This window comes from Protopterus annectens, chromosome 8.part0 (genome assembly GCF_019279795.1).
Source record: "Protopterus annectens isolate FY-2018-M chromosome 8.part0, PAN1.0, whole genome shotgun sequence".
In the NCBI taxonomy this organism is placed as follows: Eukaryota; Metazoa; Chordata; order Ceratodontiformes; family Protopteridae; genus Protopterus; species Protopterus annectens.
The window spans coordinates 278,939,827-278,959,577 of record NC_056741.1 but is presented as its reverse complement, the minus strand read 5'-3'; the positions used below and the strand labels follow the sequence as shown (position 1 = coordinate 278,959,577).

At 43.1% G+C, this 19,751-nt stretch overlaps 1 protein-coding gene across 1 annotated transcript in view; it reads right to left on the bottom strand.

Annotated features, from left to right (window-relative positions):
* Positions 1-19,751, bottom strand: part of IQGAP3 (IQ motif containing GTPase activating protein 3) — a 2,364,408-nt gene that overhangs the window by 2,308,065 nt on the left and 36,592 nt on the right. Inside the window, exon 2 of the mRNA XM_044079778.1 lies at positions 19,118-19,220. Within this exon, the coding sequence (XP_043935713.1) occupies positions 19,118-19,220 (103 nt within the window). The remainder of the gene's footprint in view (positions 1-19,117; positions 19,221-19,751) is intronic.

The following is a 19,751-nucleotide window of genomic DNA, read 5'->3' as shown; positions in this document are numbered from 1 at the left end:
CCATCTGGATCTTGGCCTGGATGAATCTCTGCATCATCCTATCCACCTCGGCTTCAGAAAGACTATGGGTGGACCGATGGAGGAAGCTACAGATACAGGCTTGGAGTGGTGCCGGGGAGAGGCCGAGAAAGGGGATTGAACCCCAGAGACCTCCAGCAAGAAATGAAGTGACCGTAGCAGAGGGGTACTCTGGCTAGGATCCGGGTGGGATTTGGCCAGGGGCTTGGCCAAAGAAGCATGGTTGGGAGACCACTTTCTGGGCATTTCCCACTCCTTGTGGGGATACTGTCCCAGTTCCCAGCCTTCTTGGTGGGAGGTTGAGTCCCAGAGGCCGGGGTGGAGGAAGATGAAGCAGAGGCCTCAGAAGAAGATTGGGGAAGGAGGCCTTTCAAAATAAAAGTTTGTTCCTCCTGTCGATCAATGCACGGGTGTTGAAGCCCACGCAGATTGAACAGAAGGTGTCCAGGTGCTGAACGCCCAGACATACAACACACAGTGTGGCCATCAGAAGGGGGTAGCTTATGTCCACACTTAGTGCACTTCCTACAGCCAGGCTTAGGGGTTTCAGCAATGGCAGAAGGAAAGCTCAAAACACACACACACACACACACACACACACACACACACACACACACACACACACACACACACACACACACACACAGTAAAGTAAGAGCGAGTTTTTTTTGTTTTGTTTTTTTTTTGTAAAACGAACAGACGCCTGAGCCCAAAAGTACACAGGTAGGTATAGAACTAGGAAGAAAGATAAGAGAGAGGAAAAAAAAAGAGAAGAAAAAAGCCCAGAAGAAACTTTCACTTACCAAAGGAAACTTGGAGCTAACCGATCATGATGCTATCTGAACGCATGATAAACGAGATCTGGGGGAGGAGGGAGATAGGGGTATTATGTGTAGGGGAAGAGCTTAGATCAGATGCTGGAGAATGCGGCCAAGTCATATCTGTACCGGATCCGTATTCCCACAGGTTGAAGATCAAATGAAAACAATAACTTCAGATAAATATGTTTCTATTCTGCCTTGTGTAGAGTGAATAAGAAGTTATGTACCTACCATAACGTTCCCATAACGTTCCCTTCTTCCGCCCTCTTCCTTGTTTCTGGGTTCGGAGCTGATTTCCGGTTCACCTCCTCTACTAAGCTCGACTTTCACTTTACCAGATCGAGGCAGCCCATATCCCATGATGATGCGTTGCAAGATGATGCATCTCGCTTTGATGACAAAGGGCAATAGCACTGGCAATAAAACACTCTTCCGGAAGAAGAAACTCTGCAGGAGAGAAGAAGGACCAGGTCTGAATGGTCTCAGCATAATTCTTTTATAGAAAGGTCTGTCCAGGCCTGGCAGTGAGGAGGGTCCAGGAAAGAAGGCGCAGAGAAGACACCAATATAGAGAAGACAACTAACATGGAGGAGCCAGTTGCTAGGTATCTCGCTCATTTTGATGTGATGAATCGTCTATCTCACCTCTATCCTGGTGCTGGAATGAACAGACTCTTCGAGTGGAAGTGAGCCAAACTGGCTCTGTCCTGGAGTGCCAAGTCCAATTTGTAGTGGAAAAGTCTTGAGGAGGGCCCAAGAAAAGTGGCTCTGTCCCTATGAAATGTTGAAGTGGCACTGAAAGAATGTAGAAGTGGAGTCTGGGCCCAAGATAATGCTTTTTAGGTTTTGAGCAAGAATGTTTAGGGTTTTGAGCACATGTTCAGAGATGACCAAGAAAAATTTCAGAGAAAGGTCACTTTGGAACATGGAAGGCCTTGACTATTATCCGTGATAGAAACAAAAAGTTACTCAACAAGGAAAATTTTTTTTTCTGTAATCCTAATATCTGAGTTGACTGATATGATTAGATAATGTTTTTGCCCGCTCATGTATAATGTAGTTTTGGGAAAATACAGCTGATCAATGAATTGATTCATTGATTGAAACATATTTTAGTTTGGGAAAAGGTCGGAAGAATCCTCATTGATTCAAATTCTTTGTGACTCTGTACCTTCTGTCGAAAGGACAAATTACAAATAGTTCAGACGAACCCTGGGTCATGTAATAGGGGGGTATAATAGCCAGAGCCAAGAAAATGGTGGGACAAAAACAGCTATTCGAAGGGGGAAGAAGGGAACCAAAGCAGCTGGCTCGAAGATCAAGAATCAGGCCTGGGATTTCGAAATTTTATTTATCAGGAAGGAGGAGGATTCCTGAACTGAGGAGCCTATGGACATATTATTGTGATTCATGACTCGAAGAGAAAGTTCGACATAATAGCCAATTATGGCTGACTGTGTAAAAAGAGGAGATAGCAGCCAAAATAACTGCTAAGAAGTCCAGGGAAGCCTGAAAGAAAAGTGGAAGGATCAATACTCTGAGCTGTAGCCCAATAGGAAGTGGGTTTACTTGTTGCATAAACCCTCCTGGTAAGAAATTTTGAAGAAGTTGATTATGACAACTTAACTGAGCACTTGTTCAAAACAATGGAGGCTAAGGAAGGATTTTAAAAGAGCATATGGCAAGCGAGGTGGAAGGGATAGACCGGGTGCAGCTGACCGGAGAAGTGTGTGGAGAAGATCTGGCTGTGGTCCAGAGCGTTAATGTTGCACTAGTGCTGAGACGTATGGGTGAACGGGACTAAGCTTGTCGAGGCCAGTAAGGGGCAATGAGAATCAATTGGGTCTCACGAGGGTTCAAAGCCAAATAACTTGAGGGAGGAAGGAAATGGAGGGAATGGAATTAGGCTAAAGAAAGGCCCTGGGGGGGGGATGGCTGCCTCTGAGGGATGAGAGAGAGGAAGAAGGAAGAGAAGAAGTCTGGGCATTTGCTGTTTGGGATGTAAGCAAAGATCGCCCACATGACTACCCATTTAGAGATAGCTCTTCCGCTATACTTTGCTGAGAGACCAGATGTGAGGCACATGAATAGCTCTCTGCCTCAGTAAATGCCACGTTGGTTTTCCCAGGGATAAGGCAAGCATAATTCAAACCATGAGAGGAGATCTGGCATTGCCATAGTCTGAAATGTTTCTCGACTTCATGTAGACTTGGTTCGCCTGTACAGACATATATCAAACTACAGTGCCCTTTGCTTGTCACGGGAGAATTGTCAAGGCGCTGGCGTTGTCGTTGAGGGCTGCCTTAAAAGCTACAGACAGTGCTCCAGGATGGGAGCGTGCAGGTGGTCCCATGACGGGCTGCCTGTCATGACATGCCCCACCCCTGAAGCACACCCCCCACTCGATCAGGAGGCATCCGTGGTGTACAATGTACCGGGATGGGGGGGCTGTGCAATCCTGTTGTGAACCCTGGGAGATGTGATCCAGGAAGCAAGATGATCTTTGTAGCCTGTGTCACCAGAATCTGGTGACGATTGGAAGTTGTTGGTAATGACCACTGTGTGAACAGCAAGCAGCTGAAAAGCTGCTTACGGTGAAATGCAGCCAGGGAAGAAGAGTAATGGCCGCAGCCATGAGGCCTATGTATACCTTTAGAACCATTCTGGCCTGTACTTCTTGTTGGCTAGAAGTCTGAAACTGACTCTTTGAATGTCTGAAACCTTTTGATCTGTAAGGGTAGCTGACATCCTAGCTTTGTTTAAGCTTTCTGTTGTAGGAAATAAATAGGATCAAGCAGTGCGATAAAAATGACTTTAAGGGTTTATCGAGATGCCCAAAGAGTACAAAGCTTTTATTGTTAGTAATCTGATGAATGTTGGTGAGACAGATGGGCTGGGGAGCCAGTCAGTTTGACACGACCTGAGCTGAACTTTGACGCCCCACTGATTATCTGACCACTGCCATGCATTTGGTGAACACTCTAAGCGCTAGTGAGACCAAAGGGACTGGTCTGAACTGAAGCCAGCTGGACCCTGTTTAAAGCGGAGAAATCTCCTGGTCTGTCTGTTCATCAAGAGATCTAGTATTTTATCCTGAAGATCCATTGGAAGAATCCTCCTGTCCTTGAAGAAGAAGGCAGAACTCTTGTCTTCCTCACCATTCGAATTTGTCCTTCTCACAGACTTATTCAGTCTGAGATCCAATATTGGTCTGACCAAAAGAACCTTTTGGGGACCAAAAGAACCTTGGCTTGTAGATTCCAGGCTTCTGATGACTCTGCTTTTTGGGGAAATGGCCTTTTTCTAGAGTTTTAAGACTTCTGGATACCGGGGACCATCTTGTGGTAGGGGAGGAAGGAATTTGAGGATAGAAAGATCGAGAATTTTGAATTTTGTTGAGACCCCATGGATCGATAGCCTGGGTGTCTTGAGTGAGGATGAGGGCTTGGGCTTCTCGATGTGATTCCAACATGCGACTGCCTCCAAGTGATGGATCAGTGGGAACATCTCAGGCCTTACTGAAGGTGGCTCTAGAGAGGCTCTGTTTCCTTATCTGCTCCCCCTCTCCCTTAGAGCGGGCCGTGTTGTTGTTACCCCTCCTTGGACCTCTGAAACTGACCACGGAACTGCGGAAAACCTGACTCCCCTGGGAACACATTTTGCCACCTTTCTGTCCTTTGGTGGAAAGAGGTCTCCCGGTGGAAAACGGACCAAACGCAGAACAGAAAAGTCGAGCCCTGCTCACACCCGGTCAAAGGAATTTCACTTGATCAGAGGGCAAAGCTGACCCGACAAAGGAGAACTGAATACCTTAAAGGGAGCTGCAAAGTCACATAGCCGCATGCAGGTTATGCCTGTCCTAGCTAAGGGCCACACCCCATGGCCCTCGCTTCCATCAGAAGCAGGCCCTTTGTTTATGGAGGAGTTTGCATGAAGCCCAACAGAATAGCTGGGGAAGAGCAATTTTTTCCTGAGTCCTGCATGAGCTCCTGCAGCTAGAATCACTCCAGCTAATCTTCAGATAAACTTAAGTCTATCCCGCTTTGGAAGACTGGTGAGGTCGCTAAGGCAAAAGGTCGCAGAGGAAAACATCAGATGGCTGGAGAAGAAGCATCCGGGTTAGTCCTATTAGAGGCCATGGGGCACGGAAGGCGATCTGTGTCTTTCTTCGGTGGGCATCACCACCCTTCCTTCATGGTGGGGAACCCACTGCCAGGAATGGCTCATCAGGGCAGAGTCAAATTTTGAAGGGGCAGTAATAAATTTTCTGCATAAGGGGGAGCAGGCCACGCCTTTCCCAGGAGAGCTACCATAAAGACCCGAAGGCGACAGGAGGTGGAGGGCCATCACCCAAACGTGGAGGTGCCGGCCTGACTCTGTTTAAGGATGTCTAGAGTGGGGAGGCCGAGACATTTAAGGAGGGATCCCCTCTGTTGATCTGTTCAAGGTAGAGGGGATAAGACACTCACTGAATCTTCAGTATTCGAAGTCTGAGACTCAAAGAGTCAGACTACTTTCCACAAGTCCTCTACAAGTCCTCTTTCTGGGAAACATCAGGGAGATCCTCGAAGAGGGAGGATCGAAGGGATATTCCCACCGAGGCGGAGGAGATCTGAGTCTTGTAGCAAGAGAAGTGACAGAGATGGGAAAGTGCAGGCAGCAGAGGGAGGAGTTAAGGGGGAAGACTGTTGGCACATACCAGTGGCCAGCCCACTTAGGCCACATCACCAATGCCCTCTCCCAGGAAGACCCAGAGACCCTGGGTTCAAGAGAGGGGAACAGGACCACACGAGTCGGAGTCTCACCAAGCAGATGGGCCCAAGGAGCTCTCCACTCGGAGGCTCCAAGCCGAAGACCCCGGGTCGACAAGGGCCTGGCGCTGGGCATCCGAGGAGGAGTAGGATGGTAAGCCGCCACCGAAGAGGAGGGAAGGCTGAAGGAAGAGAAGGTAGAGTCTGTGCTGGAACAACAGAAGTATCTGTCCTTTCAGCCGTAGCAACTCAAGTAGACTCAAAGGACTGAAGCTAGTTCCAACGGGTGTGGAGGGTCTTCTATCAACAGTGTTTGTTGAGACGAGGGTCTGTTGGGGCGGACCAGCTCAACTTTAGTAATCAACTGACCACTCTTAATCAATCATTCACAAAGCCTGGAATCCACGCAGACGCCCATGGCTCCGCTCCCGAGAGGAGGGTAGTCGAGCCCCGAGTAGAAGTGAAGGCTCCAGACCGACCTTCTCGGACTCTTTTCGGAACCGCCATCGGAACTGATGAACTCGGAGCCGGGGAAGCAACGGAGCCGACAGGTAGCTCGACACCGGGAGCTCGATGAGCCGACTCAGCCACAAAAGTAATACGCCGCGTGTGTCGGAGTCTCGCCGCCGATGCTCGATGACATCGAGCCGAGTGGATAATCCAATCCGATCGGACCTGGTCGGTAGAACAGGGCGGGGTCGAGCTAGAATAGGCAAGGCTTAGTTGGTGGTGAAGCCGGCAGCCGGAGCCGATCTCGCCTCACGACCCGCTGGCGCAGCCGAGGCCGCAGGCGAGGCACAGACTTGGACACTTGCCTGGACAGACTTGAACAGATGTCTTGAGACTCTTAGCCGGAGCCTCCGGCCTCCGGGCAAGAAACCCCTCATTCGAATTCTTCTTCTCCTCACAGGACTCTCTGGCTGAAGAATGACAAATAGCACAGGAGTCCTGCAGTGGAAGAGGCCAGAGCCATATAGGTAAGAAGAAGCGTGCCTGTCAGAGACATTTTTTTCTGGACAGCACGACACACCTTTTTAAAGCTGAGAAGACTTCTTAAATATACCAAAAAGGTATACTAAAAACACACACACACACCCTAACAGGGGGATGGGATGGGAGAAAGTCTGACTAAAAAGGCTAAAATAGCTAAGTAGCAAATCACTGGAGGACTCCTAAGCTGCAAACTAGCATCTGGGAGGTACTTACTTTGCATCATGGGATATGGGGGGGGGCCCTGGGCTGGTAAAAGAATTTCGAGCTTAGTAAGTGCGTCGGAGCCGAGGATCGGCTCCGAACCCATCAAGCAAGAATGAAGGCGAGATTGACAACTTAACATTAATCATTTTCCACTAAACACTCTAACTTTTAACACTTTGCCCTTTAACCAAAGTTTTGTCAGGATCAACTCTTTCTGCTGTTATGATTGCATCTTTACTAATACAGGTCTTGGCTGCTTCCTCATGGCAGCATACACAGAATGTGCCCTTTCAATTAAGTCCTGCTGTGGAATACCAGTTCAGTTGCTTATTTGTGCCTTCATAGAATTAATAGTCTGCTCTTTCCAATTTCTCCAGTACTACAGAAAATCTCAGGTTTCCCTGGGTGATCTGTCCTCTAACTCTACAATTTTATGAAACATTTCTTTTTGAGCAGTCTCAAACTCAGCCAGCCTTTTCTTCATTTTTACTTCTGATTTTTGCAATTTTATCAATTCCTCTGAATATTTGTTTAAAGCATTTTCCAGCCTTTTGTTATTTAAAATAAAAACACTGAAGGTCTATATAAAAACTTAATCAGCTCTGAGCACATTTAACTTTTCCCCCTTCTGGAATACTGGAAGCCATGTCTTGTACAACATTTAAACGTTTTGCTAAACAGCTGTAGGACTCTTCATCTTTTCTAGTGCATTTTCTTTCAGTCTCTCTCAGTTTTTTCTTTGCTGGCATCCAGGTAGTGTACTTACTAGCTAGCAACACACTTACTAAAGTGGCAGAGTTCCTGGCTCTTCTCTCTCTCTCAATTTCTTTTTTCACACTAGGAGAGCTGAAGTTAAGCTGTTGATCAGTGCACAGCCATCTTGGAAGTCCTTTTTTTTTTTAGCTATTGTGTTCTCTCTCTAACTAATTTTATTTAAATTATCTAAACACAATTTTCTTAACACTGGATGGATAATCTGGATCACATTGCATTCTGCAGCACTACATTTATTATGAATATTTTGTCTAAAATTAAATCAGATGTCAAAACAAATTAGGAGATCAAAATCCTCATGATGAGAGCTAGAGCAAATCACAACAGCATTTTTATCTTAATTCTTTATAGATTTTCAAGAATTTACTTGGCTGCCTAATCTCAGTACCTACTGTCAGAACCTACTGACCACCTGAATGAAGTCGGCCTGCTTTTTGCATTTTTACTTTTTCATGAGACCTTTATTTCTTCATGGGCATTTACGGATTGTTATCTTATTAGACATGAGGACTTTGAACTAGCAAGCTGCCGACTTCCACAGAGTGGTCATTTTCAGATGGGACATTCTTGCATTTTTAACTTCTGACGTGACCAAGGTAAATGCATTTAAACCATCTAAGACAGAAAGCAGGTAAAAGTGGTGAGATATTTGCTATGGAGTTGACACCATGACATTTTAGACTTCAAAACTAAACTTGAAGATATGAATTACTGCCATAGTTGCAAGTCAATCAAAACTGCAAGTTGCCTTTGGGGGGGACATTTGAAGTCATCCATGTCAGTGTAATTTGATGTAAAGGGACTTCATTTTTTTAAGCAATGGAATCTTGTGCATTTATGTTGAATTATTTTCTGTTATTCCTCATGGTGTAGGAATGGAATGTTTTTTACATATATGGACAGTTGACAGCAGTTGTACACAGGAAGAAACCATAATACTTCAGTTTTTTTTTTTTTTTATGGACAGGGTGTTGCTAAATTTTTTTTTTCTTTAAAGATGAATATCACTGGTAGATAGGCGCAGTTTTGCACCAATATTTGCTAATATTTCATGGTGGTGGTAATATAAATTTTGTATTTCAATCCAATTATAACAAATTATATGTTTAAAATATTTTCATTATTTGGATGATTCTCTGATTCTTTTCACAGGTATGTGGAAGGAAGCACAGTGTTTTACGAATTATAACACCATCACCACATTTTGGAAGTATAAGACTGGAAAGCTTCCTTTTTCTTTTTGATATTCTAATTACAAAAAAATTGCTGAAGGAAGATTCAGTTCTAATATTTTAAGGAAATCTACATTTTTTAATATTTTTTATATTACTCCAGTGCCCAACAGAGTTGGAATAAGAAAAACAGTGAAAAGGCAAATGGTGAGGTTGCTCCATTTGATTTCAGATAATACATTTTTAGATGAATCAGACATCTTTAAAATAATATTTTATAAAGTGCTTGCCTCACTTTTAATTTTTCCATGTCTTTTGGGTTTCTAATACCATGATGGGAATGGACCCCATTCCTAAGCCAAAGTATAATTAAAGTTCATGAACTTATTATTGTTTCAACCTTTGATGTTAGCCAGAAGTGCGCTTTGCAGCACCCACAATGTGCCCAGTAATGACTCCTCCTGCAATTTGTATGGAGTGTAACATATCAGAATATGATTATAAATTCTTTTTTTATAGGACCCGCTGCTCCTACTGCTATTGGAACTGTTTGGTATCCTCCTCCCACACGGCCCTCGCCTTTGCCTGCAAATCCTGGTATTTAGATTGTGTGTCTGTACATAAAACAATGTAGTCAGTGAGTGTAGCAATTTCAATGATTAATGCTACTTTTTTTTCTTTTCATGGACTACTATATCTGGTTTTCGTGCATTTCTTTTTATAAATGTTAGCAATGGGTGATCCCATGGTTATATAAACTTCATCCCTTTGGAATTACTAGATAATACTGTAGACCATGTTAAAACACACAGAGGTGGCTTATATAAGCCAGTACTAAGATTCCTGGAAAAGTACAGTTGTGTACACTTACCATAAATGTAGATGTTTGAGTGTATTCACTGTTGCAGTCATCATACTTGGGTTATCTGCCTGTAGGTAGCCCTCAGTCGGCCCGAATACCAGAGACTTAGTATTTCTGAGTCGGTTGCTGTCACTCCAGGACTGACGAGAGGTCGTCAAGGGTATAAAAACAGGCATCTGACTCCATTACATCAGTTTTTCTTGCCCCAAATGTCAGGAGCCCCCAAACAGGGAGCTAAGTTATGGTGTGAAAAACACCACAGTAAAAAGTAAATACCAATAGAGAGAGAGAGAGACAAAAGGGCTGGAGGGTGGGAAACCAGGACTGCAACAGTGAATACACTCAAACATCTACATTTATGGTAAGTGTACTCAACTGTACTATGCTCTTCATGTTTCATTGTTTCAGTCATCACACTTGGGTAGATTCCCAAAGCTGAAAAAAGGGTGAAGGCAGTCAAGAAGAATCAGGGCTGGCAAGTATGCCCTGCAGGACTGCTGTTGCAAAACCCACCCTAGATTTGGAAAAGATAGGCAGGTGGTAATGCTTGGTGAAGGTGTGAACAGATCTCCAGGTAGCAGCTTCCAGAATGTCCCTGGTAGGGACTCCCCTGAGGAATGCTGTAGAAGAAGAAGTTGCCCTGGTGGAGTGCGTTCTGACCCCCTGAGGGGTTGGTTTCCCATGGTGTTTGTAACAGAAATGGATACAGTGTGATATCCATTTGGAAATTTTTTGATATAGCCTTGCCATCTGCCCCTGGTGCAAAACTGACTAGTAACTGGTCAGATGTCCTGAAGGGCTTTGTCCTATCAAGGTAGAATCCGAGTTGTCTGTGCATGTCCAAAGAGTGCAGGATCCTTTCCCCTTTATTTTGAAGATTAGGGAAGAAGGTTGGCAAATGGATAGATTGGATGAGAGCTACACTGGACACAACTTTAGGCATAAACGTAGGGTTAGTCCTGAGGGAGACCCTGTCAGCATGAAAAATAATGAAGGGTTCCACAGCCATAAGTGCTTGTAGCTCAGACAGTCTTCTTGCTGAGGTTATGGCCAGAAGCAAGGCTGTTTTCCAAGAGAGGAACTTTAAACTCTGCTGACGCTGCAGGCTCAAAGGGGGTAGCGTGAGCTTTTCCAGTACAAAGTTAAGGTCTCAAGCAGGGGTGGGGGCTCTCCTTGGTGGCCTTAAGTTGTTGACCCCTCTCAGGAACTGTTTGAGGAGAGGGTAAGAGAAGAGAGGTGGCTCTGTGTTGCAGTGAGCCGAGATGGCATGGATCTTAATGGAAGAGAAGGATAGGCCTCTGTGGAGTAGATCTGCTAGGTAATCCAGGATTAGAGGTAAGGAGGGCAGTGCTGTGTCCGCTCCTTTATAGTGAATCCAGGAACAATACCTTTTCTACTTATCAGCATAGGATTTCCTTGTACTGGGTCTTCGGGCTTCAAGAATGACATCCAGCACCTGCTTGCTTAGGCTGGTCACTGGGGGAGAATTCAAGGGATAAGCCAGGCTGCAAGGCTCTGGGTTTGCAGTTGTGGATGCAAGATCTGTCCCTCCTGCTGAGTGAGGAGGGTTGGGATCTGGGGGTAGGTGTCATGGTGGCACCGGTGACGGGCTGTGCAGTAGTGGGTATCAGTGCTGGCGTGGCCAGTCTGGGGCAATCAGGATTGCCCTTGGTCTGTCCTGTTTTATCTCTAGTAATATTCTTGAAAGAAGAGGCGGGGGGAAAATACATAGATAGAGGTTTACCCACTGGAAGGATAGAGCATCCACTTTCCAGGTCCTGCAGTGAGGTGTCCTGGTGCAGAATTTGCTGAGCTAGTGATTGTATGGGGAGGCAAAAAGGTCCACCTCCGGGTCCCCCATTTCTGGGCTAGAAGGCTGAAAGTGCTGGGGTCTAATTGCCACTAGTGTGGGTCTAGGAGATTTCTGATTAAGTCTTCTGCCAGAGAGTTTTGTTTGCCTGGCAGGAATTGAGCTTGCAGATAGACATGCTTGTCGAAGTCCGCGTTCCATAGGGTCATGGCTAGCCTGCAGAGTGGGTTCTCCCCTGCTTGTTGATGTACCACATAACTGTGGTGTTGTCTGTTTTTATAAGCAGGGGTCCTGGTGAGAGCAGGGATTTGAAAGCTGTCAGAGAATGCTGAACAGCTAGCATCTCTTTTAGGTTGATGTGCAGATGAATTTGACTTGGACTCCAGTGGCCCCGAATGCGCTTGTCGTCCAGATGTGGCCCCCTGGCATAGTCTGATGTGTCTGTGGCTAGGGTCTGGACGGCTTGGGTTTGTGTAAAGGGAAGTCCCTTTGTTGTGGTTGCATGCTGCTGCCCACCAAAGAAATTCTGTCCTTAACTAGGCATGATGGTTTCCAGGTCCTGAGAATGTTGGCACCAAAGACTTAAGTACCATTGAAGTTTCCTCATATGCAGTCTGGCATATGGAATTAGTAGGATGGCAGAGGCCATGAACCCTAGAGCCTGCAGGATTTTTCCTTGTGGATAACTGGGTTCTGATGGTCATTTGAGCGAAGTAACCCATTAGATAGGCTTGTTTTTCTGGAGTAAGGAATGCCATCTGGGATGCTGTGTCCAAGCTTGCTCCCAGGAATACAATCTTTTGACTGGGGACTAGTTTTGATTTATTTTTATTGATAGTGCACCCCAGGGAGGTTAGAACGTTCTTTACAAAATGTCAGGTGCTGCAACAGTTTTTCCTGACTGTCTGCCTGAATCAGGCAATCATCCAAGTACGGGTATATTTGAATCTTTCTCGGTCTGCAATAGACAATGGCTGCAGCCAGGCAATTGGTGATGACTCTGGGAGCAGTGGATAAGCCAAAGGAAGTGCAGAGAACTGATGATGCATAGATCCTGCCCTGAAACGTAGATATTTCATGCATGAGTCCCTGATAGGGATGTGCAGATAGGCTTCTTTTAGGTCTAGGGTGGCTAACCAGGCATCTTTGGACAGCACAGGAAGAAGCTGCTGAAGGGTGAGCATTTTGAATTTTGGTACCACTAGGATGGTGTTAAGAATGGAAAGATCTAGGATTGGACGCAAAGTGCTCTCTTTCCTGGGTACCAGGAAAAGTCTGGAATAAAACCCTTGACCTATCTGTTCTGCAGGGACAGGCTGAATTGCCCTTATGGAGAGCAGGGAATGAACTTGGTTTTGTGCCTCTGCCCACTGGTTTGGAGGAAGGTCTGGGAACCCTTGGGGTTGGCAGTGTGTGGAAGTAAAATCTGTAACCCTGGGATACAATGTTGAGGACCCATCGGCCTTTGGTGATGGAAGACCAGTTTCTTGCATGGTGGGCAAGTTTTACTCTGTAAGGGGGTGGCTTAGCACTCCCTGCTTTAGAAGTGGAGGTACTCCATTGCTTAGATCTCTGCATACCCTGAGACTGTAATCTGGGTGGTCTGTTTCCCATTGTTCTAGTTTGAGCTGACCTTGAGGGGGCTGGAAAGGAACAATGTTTCGAGGGGCAATGCCTACTGAATCTTTGCAAGAAATCTTTGACTGCCTGCATAGACTTCGCTTTTTCTTCCTTCTTTTTTAGAACCTCTTCTGCTTTGGTGCCAAACAGATTGCCCTTATTCAAAGGAGCCATTTTGGAATACGGAGATCGAGAGTTAAAGTATTTAACGACAAAAAGAGCCCGACGACTAAGAGTTCGGGCATTGAACAAAGCAAAAAACTGACTGTGAGGTACGTCGTGGTCTGGGCCTAAACAGGTGATGCAGTAAGAATGGAAATCTTGGTGTGATATTTGCTTTCCACAGACGAGACTATTGTTAACCTTTTCTGACATCGGTTAGAGCAAGAAAAAAGGATCCCCAACGGGGTACTTAGTTTTAGAAGACTTTAGGATGATTCAATTCGGAAATGAAAACTCAGGTAGCGGCCAACCGGCACTCGTGCGAACTGCTTCGTTTTGGGCTCCTTGGCAAGAAAGACTGGTGTAATGGCATCGGACGCCTGTTTTTTATACCCCTGATGTCAGTCCTGGAGCAACAGCAACCGATGCAGAAATACTAAGTCTCTGGTATTCGGGCCGACTGAGGGCTACCTGCAGGCAGATAACACAAGTGTGATGACTGCAACAGTGAAACACGAAGAACATCCTTTGTGTCTAAAAGTAGGGAAACTACAATAAGTAATGGAAGGAATAAATTTACGATCCTGATACATAGCAGAAGAGAGTTATTTTATCAGGTATGTTTTAGAGAAAAATTGGCAAGCTGTGTTTGATACTTTAACAGGGGCATTACCTAAACTCGTGGTTATCCCTAAAGTATACAAGAAAGCTACCAATTTAAAAACATTTTTTTCAGAGGACTAATACTTTCGGTTATAATGCTAAGATCCTGAATAAAGCAATGAGGAGCCTGCACACAGTGTAGACTTACTTACTGTAGTGCTAGTATTGTTATTGGGGACCATCCTAAGATTGTAGGTGTGAGAGGAAAATATGATTGCAGTACTATGAGTGTGGTATATGTTGTTTCCTGTACATCTTGCTCGACCTTTTACATTACTTTTTATATCGGGAAAACTGAGCAAACACTGGATAGACCAGCACACCTATGCTATTAGCAAAGGCAACACCACAAACATTCTTAGTATATATTCTGAAAAATGAAACAACTTTAAAAAGTTTCTATTTTAGAGAAAGTTTTACAAAACAAAAGTGGTGACAACTGGTCAGTATACTATTGTCAGTTATTCAATAAATCCCAACCCCCAAGAAATTAATGACATTATTTCTATTAAACGCACTCTTATTTTGGGATCCGCTAAGTTACAAAATTCACACACCATGTGTAAATTTCATTAATAGTATACATTTTTATGCATTTTAATAATGTGTGGGTCTTGTTTGCCTTCTATTTTAACAATTAAATGTTTTATAACTTTATACACATGATATATTTACTAGTTTGTATTTTTTTAAGTTTCAGAACTTTTTTGAATTATTTAGTAGGACATTGTTTGAAGTCAGTCAACATTAGTTAGTTTAAATTTTATACATAAAAACACACACACACACACACACACACACACACACACACACACACACACACACACACACACACACACACACACACACACACACACACACACACACGTTACATATACATTTATTTGAATTGATCAGATAAAGTTCCGTGTGCATTAGACCCAAAAATGCTTATCTTTTTGGTATTAATCTCTGCACTTGTTATCCCACTGCAACTTATTTTGTTTTTTGTGATTTAGTTTTACCATTGGAGAGTTTTGTTTCCTGTGAGAAAGCTTTGTGACTGTTCCAAATGTTGCAAGTGTCTGTCATGATACATGCCAAAGGGGACAATGACAGGTCTGATAAAGGCATTATAACTTCCATGAATCTGAATGCTATACCCTTAACTATAAGTGAGGTGACAGATGATATAACTACATTATCTTAGCTATTCTAACACTTTTTTTGCACTTATGACTACCCGTTTCAGTTTCTGAGATCAGATTTCTCCCTGCTAGGAACTTTTTTATTTCTTTAGACTATGTTTAAATCTTATGCTGTTCATTTGAATTTTTTTGTTAGATTTTCCTAAAAAATTGCAGTTTTAAAAAAGTCTAAAAAACTTGCGGCTTGCCATATTATTCTTAAAAGTATTACATTAACCCCTTTTACATAATTTATGTTTTGGTTTGAGTATTTTTTTTTTTTCATTGATTTCCAATGCTTTAAGTTAATTGAAACTGAAATCTGTCCATTGTAATGCTTTTTTTTTCACATTTCAGTGCTGGCTAACCAACAAGCCTCCCTTCAATGAGGTACTACTGCCTGAGTGAAGCTGTCATCCAGGATGCCTTGTGCACTTGCCAAAACTCCCAGCAACATCATTTAATTATTTCCCTAAATCCACACCCCTGATGGTGGCATTAGGTGGCCTTTGCAGAGATACAAGTGTTATGTCATCTTGCCTGCTTAAGCATGGCATGCTCCCTACACAAATCTTGCATCATGACATGCCTTTGCTATTCAGCACAGACCATGTCATGAGAACAGATATGTGAACCAAGCAAAAGACACCCCCCACCACAGTATTATCGGGTCTATATTAGGTGAGCGAACACTTAGCTTGTCGAACACCTAAATGTCGACAGCGAAAGCGTAAAACCACAAACAGACACTTCTGTGAATTTTTTCTCAGGAAAAAATTTGCTTGGCCATTATCAGGAAGTTGCCCTTTTATGAATGTACAGCAATCTTGGAGCTAATATATTTAGTTAGGATGGTGGGGGAGACACAGCCCCTCCCCACATGGGGGGTGTGATGGGTGAAGTTAAGGTTTGTGTAAGTTTCCGACGGCCAAGCAAATTTTTTCCCCCAAAGAAAAAATTTGCTGTATTGGCCGTTCGCGATTTTAAGGTTTCGATGTTTAGCTGTTCAACAAGCTAAACATTCGACTTTGCAATATAGATCCGTATTATCTTGACCATCCTCCCTCCTGCATCAAGGACTACAGCTGCTAGTTAAACTCTGGTCACCGAGCTGTATAATGCTTTATCTATCTACATCACCTTCATAAGCCACTTTAAATACTTTTTTATAACATCTCAGACTTTGAATTTAGACAGCCATCTATAAACTAACCTCTGGCATTCGATACAGTAAACTCTCATTTATCCAGAAAGCAAGCAACCAGAAACTATAGTTATCCAGCATCTACCAATCCCCATGGGTGCCAGTTAACTGAGAGTTTACTGTATTTTTAAGTAACCTTTAAGTTATTCTGCATTTCACTTTATTGATTCACTGAAATTACTCAACATAAAGTGCTTTGATAAAGAGTCCTACTAAAGCTAAATGTTTTTAGCAAAAATACAATTAGAAAAGTTTAAAGAATTAGGATCCTTCATGTTATCCATAGGAGGGAGAAGGAAGGAAATAGTTTATCTGTATGTCATAATTCTGTCATGTGTTAACTTTGTGTCTTGGTAGGTGCAAGCCAGGGCAGTTAATCTAAGTGCCACAAGAGGCTTTGGCTATCCTGTACCCCAAAATGGATTCATTGGGTAATTAGTGAATGAATAAATTTTCTAGTGAAGAATTAATACAGAAATCTGCTTTCTTGTCAGCCATTTAGAGTGAGTACTGCAAGTTAATTTTCAAGTATGGTACAGTTTTGTTAAATTTAAAAGTAAATGAAGAATATAGTCTAAAATGGATAGCCTGAGAAAAGAAACAAAGTTTCAAATGACATTAAAGTCTACTAGAGTTTTGTGAAGAAAGAAGCAAAACAGAGAAATGAACATCCCAAAGGATCGCAGAAGTACAGAGCAAAATTGACTAATGTCCTCAGGAATTAATACAAACTGTTTACTCGCATAATGTAGATTTCAAATGGCTTAAAAGGAGGGCAGCATATCACACATGAGCAGTACCATTAGTATCACATATGTGAGATATAAGTTGTGAGATACAAGCAGTGTGAGACCTTATCGAGCAAGTCCTGACTTTCAACAAAAACTGCAAAATTACCAAAGTCCAAAGCTTCTTGATGAACTTTTTTTTTTGCAGCACCCACCACCCTTTCTTCTTACATTAACTCTTGAGAAGATGGTACCTTAAGAGTAGGTGGAAAACTCCAGGATGCTGTAACCGTTGACATAAAGTTTCACCTCCTATGCAATGATTGCCAAATTTATTGGGGAAAATGCAAATGTAATGCCCCAAAAATCCTAAAAAAAGAGGTGGTTCCTCTTTTATAGAGGTCTAGAAAAAAAGTCTATTTAAATAAAGCACTTTTTAGTCACCTCAAAAGGTTGTTCTGTTGCAGTTAAAATCATGTCATTTAATAGTGGTTTAAACCAACCACTGTCCCTTTTCCTTTGGACCTCATTAATAATTTCATGAACAAGTGTAAGAGGGTAACATCTCTTGAAGTTTGAAAATCAATGTTGCAGAATTATACATTTGTCCCTCAATACCTATCAATAAACTTTCCCATTCTTAGTTAATTCTAGTCCTGCCATCTTTATAAGTGCTTAACAGCAGTAGGATCAACTAAAGCTATAGCTGCTGGTCAGATCTGGGAATTGAGTACACAAATTTAAGACTGAGGACCTTTATACATCCCATCATGCCATTTTAGGGGCAGGTGGCCATCAGGAAAATTGCAGGCAGTAATGCATACATCCTCTAAAGAAAACAAGACAGGAGTAATCTTTCTGTAACAACTCACAGTATTTTCTGGGGGACTGAAAACACTGGCACATTCTAGCAACAGTCTCAACGAAAGACAACCTCCTCCTTAGGGAGAATCAAAAACTGAGCTCTCCTCAGAATCTGCATCACAAAATTGAGGGGGAAAAACTGTATCCATCCCTGCATTGTTCACTTTTCCTGAAGAGATTCAAGATTCTGAATCTGAATGGGAATCACTCTTTATTTTACCAGAAACTGCTTTACAAGAAAGTTCAAACGTCTGAATTAAACCCTAAGCCAGACCAAATAATCTACTCCTATCAAAAAGAAAAAAAACTGGAGGAGGAGTAGATAAATGCTTGGTTATTGGTTTCTATTCAACATGCAAACAGGGCCAACCATGATATAAATGGCAGCAGCAGCTTCCACAGGGATGGGAACAGCATTCTGACGTAACAGGGAAACCTTCTCTGTTTGTTCTCCCAGGACCAACAAGAGTGGGTCTCCCTTGTCCACTGAGAGGACACCAACAGCAGCAGAAGACCAACTCCCAGGCCATAGTGGCTATAGGTGCTATACCACAGGGTTCTGGACGGTTCCAGGGTAAAAGAGGAGTAGTCCAAGGTACAAATGTTCACAGCAGAGTCACCCACCTGCGACTGAGGCAACTTGCTAGCCTGCTGTAGTGGCAAAGGCTGTTTGCCTTTTTTTTCTTTTGTGTGGCTGGAAAAAGAACCACTCTTAGAACTGGTAGTCTGTTCCATGGTCAAGCCACAAATGGTGCCTTTTTGCATGGACAGGAGGAGCAGCAATTGCTGGTAAACACTAAACAGTCCACAAAAGTTACTTTTTTTGATAGAAAAACACAGTAAAAAGCACCTTAAAAACGCCATTTTACTTTTGTGGGAATGGCATAACAGAATTCTCAAAAGAAAAAAAATGTTTTTGTTACTTAACACTTTGCAAATAACAGAAAAAACAAGCACTTATTCAGCATTTAACAAAATTTAGAAAATGGAAGGTCCCCCAAGGGAACTTACTTGCCCAGCAAAGAAAAACACAAGCAGACCACTGATACTCGAAAACATCAGTGGAATGTACTCTTTGGTTAAAGCACTGAAGGGCTTTGCCCTGAATCTTTTAGTCAGCTCAGCTCAAGCTGCGTGACAGTTTGAGCATGTGGAAGGTGCCCTGAAGCTTTGGAAGCTGGCCGGCTATTATATCCTTGGCAGGATATATCCCATTTGGCTAAGGATACTGCAACAGTGATCAATATGATGAACATCAGAGAAATATGTTAAACATGGATGCCTTACTGAAGAATCCATTAAACACCATGGATTTCCCTTACCGTTTGCCTCCTCCAGGTGGCACAGATACTGGTATGCAATGTTCTGCCTCCTCTGTTCATCCATCTCATCCGCAGTTAAGCGTTCATCTAAAGATATTAAACATTACTTTAGAGGAATCACAGTATAAAAAGTGTGTAAAATTTTAACACCTTCCCACAACACAGCAGAAAAAACAAAGACTTAGCCCCACAATGAAATCCAAGAAATACTGTTCTGAGTTTTGTTTGTAATTTGGCATAGTACTTCTAGAATGCTGGCTTGCTTAGATATCTGTGGTGTGGTGGTTGAATAATATGCTGCTCACATCTCAAGTAGTACATACCTTTTAAGCAGTTTTCCAGATTGTAATGGCTACCCAAAACAGATACTTATGTCATTTGGTTTGGTACCAGTCAAGATAACTTAGAAAAAAGTTGAACAGATGGGGTTAAATGTACCATGTGTGAAGTAAATTCATTAGATAGTGAACAAGTAAAATCATTAACAATATTAAGCTGAATGCATTAAATCTGTTAAAACAGCTGCTGCAGTAACAAATCCCATTTTAACCTATTATAAAACACGGTAGGTCTATTGGCCTACCAAGGGCAAGCTCTGTTTGATACAGTCAGACCTTC